Below are 17,597 nucleotides of genomic sequence, written 5' to 3'. Positions count from 1 at the left end.
TTCACCTTTTGAAATCATTATTCTTGCCCTATTTTTTATTAAAATTAAGCAATTGTATGAATCTTTAGAAATAAAGATGAATCCATTTTGGGCTAGCGTATAAGGTGTCAACCAATAATACTTTTGAGTGTGACTTGGGGTTTCAAAAGTGATTAACATGGCAATGGGGTATAGGCAAGATAACCCGCAAGTCCCTTGCCTTTAAATTAATTATTGGGAGTTTATATATAAGTATATGAAAAATATATTATTCTAATTAATTGATTCCATGAAAAATGACACTATGAATGAATAATGTTTGAGAACAAATGTGGAGATGGGTCAAGATGGTTTGGATTATGGAAGCGAGTTATAAAAATATCAACAACTTTTTTAAACAGCAGTAATAATAACATTAACAACTAACAAGAGTTTAGAAATTACATTATTAATACTATGCAACTCTACTTTTATTGATAGGAAGGGGATTTTTGAAAATAAATTATAAGATAATGCAATTCTTGTTAGAGTTGTTAGATTACTTTGACAACTTTTTTTACCATTCATTGACAATTGAAAAGATACGAGAAAAAAATTAAAAATAAATTATAATTATTAAATAATGTGTTTTTTTTTTATCTTTAATAGAAATAAAAATAAAAAATGAAAAGAATTTGTGAAACTGCCTCCAAACCAACCAAGCAGATGATTTTGATTGAAAAATTGGCAACAAAATGGGAAGCAAAAGAGTAATTTGAGAAAAGTATCATATACCTAAATAATGAAAATACAAGGACTACAAAGCAAAACCCTAATGCGCCAACGATCTGTAACGCCAATCCTCTATATAAACGCGCGCGGCCGACCTCATCAGCCCTCATCAGCCACCGCCTCTCGCGCAGACCTTGCTTTGCTCTTTCTTGCAAAACCCTAGCGTCGCGATTTTGCTTCCAGCGCAGCAATTTCTATCTGGTGAGCTTTGCTTGTTCAGTTCGTTCGTGCAAGTCAGTTCCAATTTCTGATTTTGTTTTGTCAGTTGTTGCAGTCCCAGGGATTTGTGGAGCTCGTGGCGATGTCGGACGAGGAAAGGGAAGAGAAGGAGTTGGATCTCTCCTCTCCCGAAGTCGTCACCAAGTGCAAGAACGCTGCCGAGATTGCTAATAGTTACTATCTCTCTCCGAACTCTTTCTGTGCATGGATTTGTATCTGTTTGTGAGGATGTGTGTAGCTTCCAGGTCCCATTTGTTCGAAGATAACATAGTGTTCTAGTTAAAAAAATAAATAACAAGAGTTCCACCAAGAAAACTTAAACAAGGAAATGTTTGAACGTGGCCTTGTGGTGGGAAAAAGGAAAGGGAAGGTTTAAGTCAGATTTAGTTATTTTTTGGTTGGATTAGAAAGCAAGTGGTGAATAGTTATCCCAAAAACCTTGCTTGTGATTTGGTTATCCATTAAAAGTTTATAGGTATCTGTAATTTTACTTCCCTTCTGTTTTCTTTGCTTTGAGAAATCCGATAGTTCTAGACGTTGCACGACAATAAGCTTTCTATCATGAATTAACCCCTTCTGCTGTCAAACCCTTTTGTGTCGAGGACCATTCCTACCTATTTGCCTCTTGTAATCTTTTTATCCATCACTTATGCATCATCATAATCATCTTTTATGAAAGGCCCAGAGCTAACATATGATTCGTGCTACTTCTTGGGCCTGCCCTCCCATAGTATGCCCAATTGCATGAATGTATGTGTTTAGTTATGCATTTGTGCATGCACAGCTACTATTTTCATGTTACTGTCTGTTTGTTTTTGATCTCCTAGTTTGATTATTCCATGGAACTTGTGAAAAATGCAGAGGCTTTGCAGCTAGTACTGTCAGAATGCAAACCAAAGGCTAAAATTGTTGACATTTGTGAAAAGGGTGATTCATTCATTAGAGAGTAAGCCCCATCCATCTCTCTATCTGTCTCTCCTTCGTCCCATCTCTCTATATTAACATGTGTATACATATATTGATCATGTTTCTTGTTTCTAGTTCTGTTGATTTTGATGTGTTGCAAATATGTATTATTTAAGGCAAACTGGCAACATGTACAAGAATGTGAAGAAGAAGATTGAAAGGGGTGTTGCATTCCCTACATGCATCTCTGTAAACAATACTGTGTGCCATTTCTCTCCACTTGCGAGTGATGAGACATTGTTGGAAGAAGGTGATATGGTAAAGATGTAAGTTCCGTGTACATACCCTGATGTGATTGAAGTTCATGTATGCACACATACATAGCTTATTTCTCATATGTACCCAAAGGGATGTATATAAACATCTAATGGCATGTGTACTCTTTAAGTTATTGATGGATGCTAATGGTATTGTGTGGATAATAATGGGCTTTCATTTGGATGCAGTGACATGGGTTGTCACATAGATGGTTTCATAGCGGTAGTTGCACACACCCATGTCCTTCAGGATGGACCTGTAACTGGAAGGCAAGCTGATGTTATTGCTGCTGCAAATACTGCCTCTGAAGTTGCTTTGAGGCTTGTAAGGCCCGGAAGGAAGGTAATTTTATTAAAGTCCTTTTACTTTTGCTTTTGCCTTTTTGTTTAATGGGTCAGGATACTGTTTTTAGCAATGGCTTCAGTTGTTTCAGTTTATAGTTATTGTTAATTATGATAGCATAAATGATTTGTGAACAAGTATCTTTTAATTTCTTGCAACATGAGTATTTCTCAGAACATAGTTTTCAAGCATAAATGGGTTCCACTCCTCATTTTGAATAGTAATACCTTGTGTAATTAATGAATCCTGAAAATATAGATAGTTAACAAAGAGTTTAAAATTGTAAGAATGTTTTGAACAATAAATAACTGTAGACAGTTGTCATTGCGATATGGTCTTGCATGAAATCTTTATAGGAGGCAACTTTGCCGAGGTAATCGCTCATTCGTCGATTTCCTCTTTTTCCCTGTTGCCTAAATTGTGTTTGGCTATACTTGGGTTGCTTTAGGTGGGTCTCTTTCTTTGTGGCCAATGACTGAATTCCCAAATGAGCCAACATATTCTAAATGGACAATGATATTTTTGCCAACAAAGTGATCAGACTCATTTTGCTGAGAAGGGGAAATCCTCCTTTTACCGTTTTCTTTTTGAAAGCTCTTTAATAAAGATAGGTAAAAAGGGGATTTTCCCTTCTCAAGAAAGTGAGCTGGATCAGTTTGTAGGGGGGGAAATTATTATACATTCTAAATTAAAGACAAAAGCTTTTTTAAGGTTGTCTAAACCATTAACACTTGCTGATTCCAATGGGTTTGGGAATTATTTTATTATTTGAAGAGCTTTTCTTTTAATTATTAATGTTACCAAGATACCTTATTAGGTCGAGTCACAATCTTAAATAGTTTCCCAGTGTTATATCTTTTAGTGTTTTTTTTTTTTTTTATAATCTCATTTTTTTAACTGCAGACATGGTTCTCTACATGAAGAAAAATGTAAAAAGCTATGGATTTACTTCCGATGACGCTTTTAGTCATAGTTACACTGATAGCGAATCATGTTTTATATTTTTAGCTTTATGTCATTTTCATTTCCAGTTTGTGTGCTCGTTGGTTTTTGTGACAGATGCGATATAATACACTATAGAGGTAGTCAATTTATTTACTCTGATGCTTTTTTGAGTCATGGATGCTGCAATAGGCATGCATTGCTTTGTATATTTATATGGCTTTATGCTGCGAAATTTCTAGTAAAAGATTCAATAGAACATTAGTGGAAATGGTTGGTTTACGATTCTTGGAAGTATTGAATAATTTATTTTGTCGAATGGGTTTTACACTGTTCATTTGCTTGTTCTAGCGAGTGTGAGCTACACTTGTCATTGCATCATCACTTGTTACAAAAAGAACACTTCATAGTTGCCAACATATGTTATTTCGTGAAGTCAATGGAATGATTGCACATTATGGGGAGAAAACTTGCTACACTTGCTATATGGTCGTTGACTATGCACGTTATGGGTGACACTTTGTATTGTCAACTTTGTTAACAAATGCATGGTCCTGGTTCAGTCAGTCTAAATCCCCTAGATGATGAATGCTTTGTCGGAAGCTATGGAAGGATATTCCAGATGAGGCTTTTGTCATAGTTACTCTGATAGGGCAACCTTATAGCACATATATTTGCTTTTACAAGAATTTAATCCTAATTCTACCCATTTCAGCATTATCTATTCTTCTGGATCTTATTGCTTTGTTGTTTCTCATCCTATAAGTTTGTTCTATGCCCTTCAATGTTTTTGGCTAAAAGTTGATGTCATTTGACTTAAAAGTTCCCATCAGGATAAAATTTATTTACGTAATTGATTTCTTGTGGGTAAAGTTCTTTTTTATCCAGGTTATTTCTGATTAAGCTGATAGTGGTATGCTTCAATGATATGATATCCTTTTAAGCTGATGATTATAATTTCTTTGTTTGTGGCAGAACAAAGATGTAACAGAAGCAATTCAGAAGGTTGCTGCTGCCTATGACTGTAAAATTGTTGAAGGTGTCCTTAGCCACCAGCTGAAACAGTTTGTGATTGATGGAAACAAGGTTGTACTTAGTGTATCAAGTCCTGATACGAGAGTTGATGATGCTGAATTTGAGGAAAATGAAGTTTATGCAATTGATATTGTCACAAGCACAGGTGAAGGCAAGGTAATATGGTGTGATATATAGGTGCATGCATTGTTTTTGCCTTCTTTTATTTATTTATTTTTTTACTTTTTGGCTAAATTTTGCCGCCTCTTGTTTCTGGTGGTTAATACATTGGTTCAAATTTGCAGCCCAAGCTCTTAGATGAGAAACAGACTACTATTTACAAAAGAGCCGTTGATAAGAATTATCATTTGAAAATGAAAGCATCTAGGTTCATATTCAGTGAAATCAACCAAAAATTTCCTATCATGCCATTTACAGCAAGGTGTGTTTCAGATGATCTTTTTCTTGGAAATGCATGTTTGTCCATTGCTGTGTCTCCTTTTAATTGCATGAACTGTATAAATGACAGGGCCTTGGAAGAGAAGCGTGCTCGGTTAGGATTGGTAGAATGTGTCAATCACGATCTCTTGCAACCGTATCCTGTTCTGCATGAGAAGCCTGGTAAGAAATGTGTAGCAGGAGTGGAAGCTGCAACATCTTTACAGGAATAGTGCACCGCATTGAACTTTGATGTTTCTGTGTTGTTGATTGGTGTTTTAATTGTGTTTAAAAAATGTTTGCTTTGCAGGGGATTATGTTGCTCATATCAAATTCACTGTTCTGCTAATGCCAAATGGGTCAGATCGCATAACATCTCATCCTCTGCAGGAGCTCCAACCTACTAAAACTGTAGATGACCCTGAAATCAAAGCATGGTTAGCTTTGGGCACCAAGACAAAGAAGAAAGGTGGTGGGAAGAAGAAGAAAGGTATGTTGGCGGGAGTCTGAGTGGGGTGGAATGAGTATTTTCTTTTCTTTTTGCTCAGTGAGGGATGGGTTTATTTTTGGTTTTAGCAGATTATAAGTTCGGCCATCCAGGTGATGCCATTTTGTTGGGGGACCATGAGATGGAATGAGATTATTGGCAAAGCATAATTTGCTCTCCAACTAATTATCTTTTTTTTTTTTTTTTTTTGCCTTTCTGGCAAGGATAACAATTTAAGCTTTTTGCAAATGAATTGTTATGTCTCTGGTATGATCCGATCTTTTGTATTTATGCAGGCAAGAAGGGCGACAAAACCGAGGAGTCAGCTGAAGCGGAGCCTATGGACGCAACATTAAATGGAGCCGAGTCTTAAGAATTGGAGTTCCTAGATTATGATTGGTGGCTCCTTTTTGTTATCCAATTTTGGTCATTAGTTGTTGATCCTAATTGGGTTTCCCTGGATGTTGAACCCCCCCCCCCCCCCCCCCATGTACACATGGTTAACTAATCTATTATATCCCATTTTTTTTCCCTTTTTATAGATAAATGTTTTTTTTTTTTTTAAATTTGGCAATTGAAAACCTGAAAGTGGACATGTCAGCAGAATGTGAGAATGGAACAATAAACCTGTTCACATTTAGGGAAAATGCTGTTGATTTTAGTGTAGTTATATCTGTCCTCTGCCTTTAACTTTACGCTGCTGTGAATGCATGCATGTACGCATGGCTATCTATCTATCGTTTCCCATTTTCCCTCATCCTTATTCATATTATAGGCTGTTTGTTTGTCTGTTTTTTTTCTTGAGATGATTGTTCTTATCCGGCTCTTATCGTTCGTGTTTTCAATTTCAATAGAGATGATAAATCGTAAATAGAGACTTTGTTTCACTGCAAAGATAAGAAATCAAATTCATGATTTACTAATATGAATATCAATTTATCGTAACTCAATTACTTAACTTATATCTCGAATCATTTTCTTAATTTCTTCTTTGTGCAGTCACAATGCTGCTTTACGCTTGCATTGCATCCTTCAGTCAGCGACAGTTGCTGTAATCATCGCTGGATCCTCCACAGAATAATAATGAACATTAAGATTGAAATTGATGCTAAACAGTAGGTACAATTATCATGAACGGTTATACAATTATGCATTCTCGATTTAGCAAGCCAGTCATCAAGACAAGATAATCCCAAGATATTGGCTTAAAATAGAATAGAATGATGTACGTATATTTAGAATTAACGTGTAGAGCGATGGATGGAGGACCCTACAGAGAGGAAAGAGAGCTTCTCTCCGCAGGGTCCCAAGCAGATTTCATCTTCTTTTTTTGGTGTCCCCGTGATTGCCGGAGGCAACACTATTCCTCCAGCAAAGAACTGCTTGGTTTTGGAGCTGCCAGCCAGCCAGCCTGCCTGCCTCAGATAAATATGTACCCATCCCATCTGATCTCTAGCTAGCTAGCTAGCTACCGGCAGATATATTTAATTACTGAAGCCAAAACAACCAGCACATACTTAATTAAGAGTACTACATTTTTGCTGATCTTTTGTTGCGTCCACTGATTTGTTTTTAATTGTAACGCAAATTGAGGATTAGTGTTTCCCAGTTAGACAAGTTGACAGATAAATTTATAGAATGAGGGTTATTAATTTTAAATAATCTCACATTTATTTAAAATATTTATATTTTTCAATCCAATTCGATAAATTTTATTTTTTATTGTTCGTCATATTTTATTAATAAAAATTAAAATAATATATATTAATATAAATTTTAAAATTAGGGCATTACGAAACTTGAATTAGTTCTAACATGGAGTGATTTTAGAATTTATATTAATGTATATACGGTTACTTTTAGTTCATAAAATTTGATAAAAAAAAAACAAAATTTAATGGTTATGATGACAAAAGTTATAATTTACAAAGTTTAAAAACCACTAATATAATTTATTTTAATTAAAAATAATTTAATTATTTAAACATTAAATTTTAATACTTTACATAATATTAAGTATTAATATTTAAATAATTATTCACTATTATAATAAATAATTATAAGTAATTATTTAAATATTAAAATTAAATATTCTCGCATTACTGAAGTGGTTTGGCGAAAACCAGCGGGTTTGGTTTGACAAACTGGCAAGTGGCAGCCACCGCTTGGTTGGTAGTATACTATGTATTGGAATCCGGTTTGGATTTCGGCGTCCTCAGTGGGACAAAATGAATGGTTTTGTGATTTCCAGTTTCCAAAATACCACCGGGTTACAGCTCTCCTACGGACAATCGAATCAATCAGTGGTCTTAAGGTTTGACCACTTGGCTACTGTGGGCCCCACAAGCATTTGCAACTGCGTATTTGTCTGTCTATGCACTTAGATGGGAAGGGGGAATAAAAAATAAGATGTTATTAAAATATATTTTTATTAGTCCATGAAATATAATAAAATATGATGCATTTATATTCAATAAATAAGAGTGTGTTTGGAGATGAAAATAATTTATAATAAATGTATCATGTTTAAAAATAATTTATATTTTAGTTATTAACTTAAGAACAATAATATTGGGTGAATATCAAGTTGAGTCGAGTTTGACTTTTACATTAAATTATGATCTAATAAATAGCTACACTAAAAGAAAATAAGATTATGCTTTTATTAATAATTTAAGCTATTAACTTGATGATAAACATTTTATTTTACAAGTGGCATTAAAGCCAAAACTTATAAATTTGATCCCCTCAAAAGCATCATTAGGTGTTGGGGATTGTTGGTTCAGAGCAAATTGAACTAAGGTTGGAATTTGCGGAGATTTTCAACTTGGAAACAGTATCGGCTAGGATTTATCCAAACCATTCCATACTTTTTTTTCTTTCCCTATTTTCAATATAAGAATTTGAAATATATATATATTATTATAGTATATCCTCCGAGAGAGAGTCCTTCTGAAGAAGCTAACAGGTCAGCAATACTAGAAGGAGCCATCCTTCTAGAAGGGGTTTCCCAAGGGCCCATAGTAAATCCCCTTGAGAAATGCTCATCCATTTGAGACAGTTTCCTGGACCTATATGTCTAGGTCTTTGCTTGGTTGAGCCAAGCTTTCAAGAAGGATTTAGGGAGACACATCTTCCGTTAGCACTATCTCGCATTGTTCCACAATAACGTGACCAGCTTGTTCCAAGCTCTCCTTCCTCCGCCGGGTGGGGGGATTTTTCTTACAATAGAGGGTTTCTCCTGAAAGCCCTTATCCTAGCTTAACTTTTGGACAACATTGTGTGCAATGGGAGAAGCATCACTCTTTCATTCGAAAGGGCATTGCACTCTCGTACTAACATGTCATATGTCCCTGCTGAGTGAGAACATACATCTACCCTGACCACTATTACTTTTGCCTCTCATTCTCTCTTTTTCCTTGCACATTATTTTTATGTTAACTGCTACATTTCGTATTACATTGTGACCCTTACCTCATTTGACTAAAGCATCGAATGACTCCTGCAAGAGAGATCATTGCGTCTCTCTTGACTATTTCTTTTCTTGCTGATCTATTTTTTAGATGGAGAATCTCCGAACTATCATAGTATTCCTCATTTTTCTAATTCCTCAACGACAAATTGAGCTTTATTTAAGGCCTCTCAACTCTCTTGACTAGCGAATTGAGTTCACCTTGAATGACTTCCTTATCTCCTAGTGATAGTGAATCCGATAATTGAATATATATCATAACAATTAAAAGTAATTAATATAATGAAACATTCTAAAATTTAGCTTTTAATTCCACCAAACAAATTAAACAATAATTAAATTCAACATTTAATTTAACATTAAACTTGACAAAAAAAAAACAATAACAAAATATAATATTTAACTTCAACCTAAACATATAATAATTTATATTATATATATTTTTTTACTCTAATTATTTTTAACATTTAGAAACTATAATCAATTTTCAGTCTTCACTGATATCGAATCAAATTGAACTGGAAGTCATTTATGATTAATATTAAGATCAAGAGACCTAAACTATAATCCCTTGGACAAGTCGATGCGAAATCAATTTTAGAGTTCGAACTAAATTTGAATACCCCTACAATTATCTCCCTTCAAAATTTAGAAATCATTACAAACATAACTAAATATAGTTTTGATTTAAATGGGAATCAATCCATAAAAAGAAGGAGAAGGGAAGTTAAAACATCTAACTAGGTGTACTTAAAAAAAAAGAGTTTGGAATGATAAAGCCTCCCTCAAGAGGGGGATTATTTTGCGTCCACATAATATTTCACTCTTTAAAGGTATGTTTGATAGTATTTAGTTTAAAAAAAAAAAAAATTTTAACTTGTATAAAAAACATAACTCTCTTTTCAAAAATAATTTTTTATAAAAAATAGCTCAAAATATACTTTAAAGGGTTATATTATAAAATTCAATTCCACAAAAAATATAATGTATTAAACAAGAAAGAAGAAATTTAATTTTTTAAATGTGATATTTTTCATGAAATTTTCATATTATTAAACATACCTTTAATGTTTTACACATAGCAGAATTAAATGTTATATTTTTTGATTGTTAAAGTAATATAATAAATTAGTCAAATTATTTAAATATTTTTAATTAATTTAAAATACAAAATCGGGTGTTTTGAATATAATGTGGTAATTTTAAATTATTGGGTCAACGTCGTGAAGCAAAATAATAATGGTTAAATTGCAAAGCTGCCCCCTCAAACCGGCGGGCACGACTGAGCTTCATTCACCAACAGACTTTGCCTTCCAAGACGCCGCCCCTGATTTCTTCGTCTTCACCCTTATAAATACTCTCTCCGTCACACAAATTTCATCATAGACCAACAATTCTTCATCATCCCAGCTTTCTCTGTAATCCATTTCTGTAGATTTTCTGGTCAAGTAAGATGGATACTACGATCGGAGCAGTGGAAGGGAGTCCAGGTCCCAGCAGCGACGCCATCGGCTGCCTGCCTGGTAACGGCTCCGTTTCCACCATCCAGAACTCTTGCCCCTCCACGGCGCTCGTCCCGTCCGAGGCCACGCTGGGGCGCCATCTAGCGCGGCGGCTGGTCCAGATTGGGGCAACGGACGTCTTCTCCGTCCCTGGGGACTTCAACCTGACGTTGCTGGACCACCTGATCGCCGAGCCGGGGCTCAACCTCATCGGCTGCTGCAACGAGCTCAACGCCGGGTACGCGGCCGATGGGTTCGCGAGGTGCCGCGGCGTCGGCGCCTGTGTCGTGACGTTCACCGTCGGCGGCCTGAGCGTGCTCAACGCCATCGCCGGGGCCTACAGCGAGAACCTTCCGGTGATCTGCATCGTTGGCGGCCCCAACTCCAACGATTACGGGACGAGCAGAATCCTCCACCACACCATCGGACTTCCCGATTTCAGCCAGGAGCTTCGCTGCTTTCAAACTGTTACTTGCTACCAGGTCAGTTCACCAATATATGCGGCCATAGCCATATCCGCATTGTTAGGATAATTCTGATACACACTGAATTGGGTCTCTTAATCAGATCTGAATTTCAGGAGCTATCTAAGATACATTAATCTAGTTTTGTTTGCATTATAAAATTTAAGGAAGGAATGGGTGTCTGAAAATTGGGAGTTTTCGATGATTTTAGGCTGTTGTAAATCACTTGGAGGATGCGCATGAACTGATCGACACAGCGATATCAACGGCATTGAAAGAAAGCAAGCCTGTTTATATCAGCGTCGGCTGTAACCTGCCGGCGATTCCACACCCTACTTTCAGCCGCGACCCAGTTCCATTTGCTCTGTCTCGGAAGTAATGCTTTGAATCTCCTCTTCTGGGTGTATGTGCTACTGAATGACATCTTATTATACAATTCGTGATTATTTAATTATTTTTTGTGGGTTCACAGGTTGACTAATGAGATGGGTTTGGAGGCTGCAGTGGAAGCAGCTGCAGCGTTCTTGAACAAGGCCGTGAAGCCAGTAATGGTGGGCGGGCCAAAGCTGCGAGTGGCGAAGGCTTCTGAGGCGTTCGTAGAGTTAGCCGACGCCAGTGGTTTCGCGCTGGCCGTGATGCCGTCGGCAAAAGGACTGGTGCCGGAGCACCATCCCCATTTCATCGGTATTGTTGAGATAAGAATTAGATCAAGTTTGAATTGGGCTTATCTCGGCTCAACATTCACTCAACGCAATACAAAATTCATTGTTTTGAGTTCTCGTCTTTCTTTAAACAGGTACTTACTGGGGCGCGGTGAGCACGGGCTTCTGCGCAGAAATTGTGGAGTCTGCCGATGCCTACCTGTTTGCCGGACCCATTTTCAACGACTACAGCTCCGTTGGCTACTCCCTGCTCCTGAAGAAGGAGAAGATGATCCTAGTCCAGCCCGATCGCGTGTTGATTGGAAATGGCCCTGCATTTGGATGTATTCTGATGAAGGATTTCTTGAAAGCATTAGCCAAGCGGCTTAAGCACAACAAGACTGCCTTCGAGAACTATCATCGGATCTATGTTTCTGAGGGACATCCTCTCAAGTGTGAGCCTAAGGAGCCCTTGAGAGTCAATGTTCTGTTCCACCACATTCAGAAGATGCTGTCGAGCGACACCGCCGTGATTGCCGAGACAGGGGATTCTTGGTTCAATTGCCAGAAGCTTAAATTACCAGAGGGATGTGGGTAAGTAGCAATAGAGAGAATTGGGTTCTGATTTATCTAGTTCTAGCCCATTTTACGATTTTAACAGGTATATTGGGAACTTGGGTTTTGCAGATATGAGTTCCAGATGCAGTATGGATCCATTGGCTGGTCAGTTGGTGCAACTCTGGGATATGCTCAGGCTGGAAAGAATAAGCGAGTGATTGCTTGCATTGGTGATGGTAGCTTCCAGGTATGTGTGTGTGTGTGTATATATATAGTTCTCTGTTTTGTCAAGGGGATGAACTGTTTGATGGATTTCAATAATTTGGTTTACTTTTTGTTCGTGGATGTTTATCTCATCATCATCAGGTGACTGCACAAGATATTTCAACAATGCTGAGATGTGGACAAAACACCATCATCTTCCTCATTAACAATGGAGGATACACTATAGAAGTCGAAATCCATGATGGGCCCTACAATGTGATCAAGAACTGGAACTACACCGGATTGGTAGATGCCATCCACAACGGCCAAGGCAAATGCTGGACAACAAAGGTCTTTAATCGTTTATAATATTTTTATATATATATCTTGTAACTCATATTGTACTTAATTCCCGGGAAGTTAGTTAAGACTAAGGAAGTGGTTTCTTCGAACTTTTGCAGGTGCACTGTGAGGAAGACCTAATTGAAGCAATTGACACAGCAACAGGGGCCAAGAAAGATTGCCTCTGCTTCATAGAAGTGATCGTTCACAAGGATGACACAAGCAAAGAGCTGCTTGAATGGGGCTCCAGGGTCTCTGCTGCCAACAGCCGCCCACCAAATCCTCAGTAATTCTCTGGGCTTGCAGCTCTTGGGTGGATTAAGTCCTAAAAAGTTAATTATTCCTAATAAATATGTTTTGTAAATTTGTATTCAGCCTCTGGCTTGCATCTCCTGTAACTATACGTAAACTGAGTTCCTTTTTTAGTTTTGTGCCCATCTTTTCTGGACCATTTTTAGTTATTTCCTGATCATTCTAGGAATTGGAGCCTAGAAGAAGATTTATGTTTTTCAGAATGGGTTTTGACATTGAAGTTACTGCTGCTCGGTATGCAAAAGAACAAATAAACAAGATAATGGATGAATTCGAGAGTATCTTTGTGTTTATCTTCTAGAGATTGTATCGCTTATATATGGTTCGGTCCATAATGAGTGAGCGAAATCCTCTCAAATTGAGCAGAAAAGAATCCAAGATGTGAGTAGCTTTTCCGGTACGATAGGGAGGAGGACGGAGGAGGAGGAGGGCATGTGACATTCATTGATGGAAGAGGTGGGTGTCCCACCATGATTGGATTTCTACAAAACGAAATATGATTTTGTTTTCAATTTACAAATATATTATCTTAATAATTATTTTTGTTAATTTTTTTCAGAAGATAATTTTTAACTAACACTTTTTGAGTAAATTGGGTTATACTATATAATGATTAGGCCAAATTTAAATTTTTGCCATTCTATTTTATTTTTTTAGATTCCAATTTTTTATTATTTTAATTATATTTTTAAGTTAATTTAATTTTAATATTTTAACTTCTTTTTATATGATAATTAAAATTTTGTTATTTTAATTACAATATTTATATTTTTAAATTAATTTAACCTTTATATCTTAAAACGTATAAAAAATGAGTTAAATTTCCTTATCTTATTTTTTATATATTAAAATATAAAAATTAAATTGACTTAAAATTTAAATTGAAATAATAAAAAGTTTAATTTGATATAAAAAATAAAAAATAAATTAATTTAAAAATATAAATTTAAAATAAAAAATTAGAATGGACGCACAGAAAATGTGAAAGTGGATGAACAAAAATGTGTATTTGATTACAACGTATAAATAAATATAGATGAAAGAAGAGTAAAAGAAGTGAGGCGGACCTGACCACCTGCATAATTCAATTAATAAATATCTCTCAAACTTGTGTGGGATCGGCACTTCCCTTCCAAAATGGATGGGTCCTCCTCCAAGGACTAGGACTAGACAAGTTGCTAAGGTTGACGTGAATAACGACAAATTAAACGAAGAGGACCCAAGGCCGGCCGCCTCCTTATAGGGACTGGACTGGACTGGACTGGTCTCGGTTTCAACATTCGTTTTTCATTGAAAATGACGAAACAATCCATCCAGATAAATAAACACGTAAACGATTGTACATCTATCTCCCACGTGCTACCCAAACTCCTCAAACAAATCAGCCCATGTTCCCCACTTTATATTTATTTATAACTATCTCTTATGAAATTTAAATCAAAAATAAATCACAAGTAAATCATTAATTACATAAAAATTTATTTTAAGATATTAAACATCTATTTATAATCATCAGAAGATAATTCAAGATGATATTTATTCGAATGAGATAAATTTCACTCAAAATTAAAATTAATAATATTTTAATCATAATTAAATTTAAAATTATAATTACCATCAAATTAAAAATCTCAATCATAAATTAAATTTATATTTTAAATCACAATTATAACATTATCAATTGTTGAAAGTTGAAAATCTATTTTATTTATAAAAAAGATAATGATTTCACTCAAAATAAACAAATTCGAACGACACTAAATCTAATCAATAACGTTTGATAACTATATAGTTTTAATGAAATTTAAAATAAAATAAATTGTGGGCTTTAAAAGAGTACACATCCATTACAGCTCGGCCCATTATTATTATTATAAGATTCAACAAAACCCATCTTTCTTTTGTTTCCTTAAATCTAGCTAGCTTTATTTATATATATGAATTGATTATTATTGGCAGGGGAACAAGGCTTATATATTGTAGAAGGTTGGCCTCAAAGAAAAGCTATAAGGTATAAAACAGGTAAGTTTTTCGATGCTCAAGTCAAAATAGAATGTGGTAAAGAGTCAGAATGTAGATGAAATTATATATGTAGAAGTGTGCGGTTGATCGCTGTGAAAAGTCATCCAAGAGAAATTAAGATGCTTTTATGACAGAGAGAGAGAGAGAGAGAGAGAGAGAGAGAGAGCTTGTGTTGATGATGATATTCTTGATCGAAATCTGGAAGTCGGGAAGAAGGAAGAGAGAAAGGTTCTCGAATACGAGGGATCGATAGCTATTTATAGTTGCTTGTTGATAACTGAGACACGTAACACTCACCTGCGGGCTGCAGTGCCATTTAAGATGCAGGAGGAAGACCGTAGAGTTCATGGAGATCATGACAAGCGCTTGTTTTCTCTCCTCGGGAAACAAACACCCAAGTTTGAGATAATGTCTTAGCACACAACATTTATTATTACTACTTTAATTATAACTATTTCCAGGATAGTTGCTAATATATATTCATCACGCAACACATTTTTTTTTTTGTTCTTTTCTTTTCCTAAGCATAGTAATATATAGTGTACACTAACAAGCCATACGACATCCACTGCAGGCAAGGGACAGACTGGGCTAAAGAAGTAGTACTAGTTCATGGGTATCCACCGAAGGGCTTTATATCATCACCTTGGAGGTTATAAGAATCCGGCAACCCAAACGGCGGCGCCAAAGATTGCATTCCGTGGGCCAAAAGGTTTTCCGGCGAGTAGAGGCACTGATGGGGAGCCGGAAGAGAAGGAGGAGGAGGAGGAGGGAATAAGAGAGTCGTCAATGGGTCGACATCGTCCTGGAAGTTGATCATGGTCTGGTGAAGCCATATCTGTGTCTTGAGGAACTTGACGTAGTGAATGGCCTCCTCCAGCATCGAGACAGTGTCCATCTTCGCCCCGCCGGGGACCAGGCTCTGCAAGATCTTGAACCGGTCGCTGATTCGGTGGCGCCGCTCCCGCGCCGCCACGCTTTGCGGGTCCGTCGACAGCCTCACGGCCGCCTTGCTTCTCTTCCTACCACTCCCCTTCTTGTTCTCTTTCCCATACTTCTGCACGGAAGATGATTCAGGAGCGTAGCAATTCATTGTCAAATGCCAAGTCAGAGTCCACAGAACAATTTTTTGGACACAAGAATGCTTTTGGGGATTATACGAAGTTCATGGAACATAAATATATATATATATATATCCGGGGTAGAGAGAGAGAGAGAGAGAGTTTAGGTACGCTGAAATGATCATATGAAATGATGAAGTAAATGAAGGTTTAGTTGTAGTCATAGGAGTCAGCACAATCTCTGGTGCAGGATATGGAGGCCACCCTAGCCAGCTAGCTAGGACATAGCCATAGGGCTTAGAGCTTGAATCAAAATTTAGCTTATTGCCTCCTCCTTTGCTTCACTTTACCAGGCAGTCCCTGCCTCATGTGACCCACTCAGAAATAGAGAACTCTAAAACTCTTATAATTAATATTTTTAAAATAATTTATTTTGTTTATATGGTTTGTATGACATTTTTGTACCAAGTTTATGTCTATATAACACGAATCCGAGGGGATAAATGAACTTTGATTCTTTGATTGTGTGGTAATTAATTAAATAGGTCAAGAACACTTGATCTGCTGCGTCAAATACACTTCAATGCTCAAGCACAGAAGTTGAGATCTATAGAACCACATATAATTTATTCAATAGAAATGGGTTTACACTTAGATTATGCTAAATGCAAATACTTATTTTTAACAATAATATAAACAAACAATTAATTTCAAATCTTAAACTCAAAAATTCAAATATTAGAGTCACATAACTCTGTACGAATGAAAGCAAAGATTTTTAAGGAGTACTCTTATTCCATGGGAATATTATTGATCTTGTGACTGTACTAGTGTGAAACACATTCTATTCTTCACATGTGTGTGTGTATTGATTCATCAATAGTCCCACAGATAACAAGAATATCATATACATTAAACTACATGGTTAGATTTCATTTAAGTGGCACAACAGTAGCCTCACTATTTCTAGGTTTTGGGTGGGAACGAGGAGGGGGGGGGGGGCCTCAATGTAGAAGTATCATGGTTGCAGGTTGTGTCTGATTCCAAATCCAAAGATGAAATTTTTGCCGGCTTTGAAGTCCTTTAAACTTTTCCTTTAGCCTATGATTCTCACTGCTCGCTGAAAGAGGGTTACTGTGGATGCTCAATTGCTTCAACCATTTTCTCTTTTCCTTGAGAAAGCCACAAATTAAATTGCCTCTTTTTGGGAAAGTGAAAAAGAGCCGATTACTACTGGATCAACTCTTCTTTTAATGGGTATATATACTATTCCCAAAAGAGAAGTCTTTTTGTTTATTTTTAGAAAGAAACGATCACTGATCCTAAATTCCGCATATATTTTCATGACCTCAAACAAATATAATTAGTAAACATGCAGAATTATATTCTTTGGAGTTGCTAAAAGTTGGCAACTTTTGGTGCATATCTATATACATAACCTAGTTGTTTTCTTCTTCGGATTATACCTACTCTTACTAGGTATGTTTGCAACTACCATGTTAGGAAAGAACAAGAAACTTGAAGTAAATCAAATTGTCTTGTATTTTCCTAGGAATGAATATGATTTTTTTCAATTCAATTTTTTTTTAAAAAAAATTCCAGC

The 17,597-nt window shown here is 36.2% G+C and overlaps 3 protein-coding genes across 4 annotated transcripts; 2 read left to right on the top strand and 1 right to left on the bottom strand.

Moving 5' to 3' along the window:
* The first annotated feature begins 807 nt into the window (after positions 1-807).
* On the top strand, positions 808-6,086 carry LOC127791047 (ERBB-3 BINDING PROTEIN 1). 2 transcript variants are annotated; one of them, XM_052320778.1, is made up of 10 exons: positions 808-951; positions 1,025-1,142; positions 1,831-1,915; positions 2,052-2,201; positions 2,382-2,535; positions 4,453-4,668; positions 4,797-4,933; positions 5,021-5,112; positions 5,240-5,419; positions 5,713-6,086. In XM_052320778.1, exons 2-10 carry the CDS (start codon positions 1,052-1,054, stop codon positions 5,787-5,789), a joined length of 1,182 nt encoding a protein of 393 aa, XP_052176738.1. In that variant the 5' UTR covers positions 808-951; positions 1,025-1,051; the 3' UTR covers positions 5,790-6,086. The 2 variants fall into 2 exon arrangements, with proteins under 2 accessions (XP_052176738.1, XP_052176739.1); XM_052320779.1 differs by having other exon boundaries at positions 832-951; positions 1,016-1,142.
* A 4,070-nt stretch (positions 6,087-10,156) lies between these two features.
* On the top strand, positions 10,157-13,024 carry LOC127791162 (pyruvate decarboxylase 2). Its single transcript, XM_052320991.1, has 7 exons — positions 10,157-10,872; positions 11,066-11,229; positions 11,327-11,538; positions 11,651-12,089; positions 12,183-12,300; positions 12,420-12,608; positions 12,719-13,024. The coding sequence occupies exons 1-7, from the start codon at positions 10,342-10,344 to the stop codon at positions 12,887-12,889; spliced, it is 1,824 nt and encodes a 607-aa protein (XP_052176951.1). The 5' UTR covers positions 10,157-10,341; the 3' UTR covers positions 12,890-13,024.
* Positions 13,025-15,034: 2,010 nt separating this feature from the next.
* LOC127790510 (transcription factor bHLH140) lies at positions 15,035-16,173 on the bottom strand. The gene has a single exon (XM_052320052.1). The coding sequence runs from the start codon at positions 16,024-16,026 to the stop codon at positions 15,544-15,546; it is 483 nt and encodes a 160-aa protein (XP_052176012.1). The 5' UTR covers positions 16,027-16,173; the 3' UTR covers positions 15,035-15,543.
* Positions 16,174-17,597: the final 1,424 nt, after the last annotated feature.

This window comes from Diospyros lotus, chromosome 14 (assembly GCF_014633365.1).
Source record: "Diospyros lotus cultivar Yz01 chromosome 14, ASM1463336v1, whole genome shotgun sequence".
NCBI classification, from domain to species: domain Eukaryota; kingdom Viridiplantae; phylum Streptophyta; class Magnoliopsida; order Ericales; family Ebenaceae; genus Diospyros; species Diospyros lotus.
This window is presented reverse-complemented; position numbering and strand designations above follow the sequence as displayed.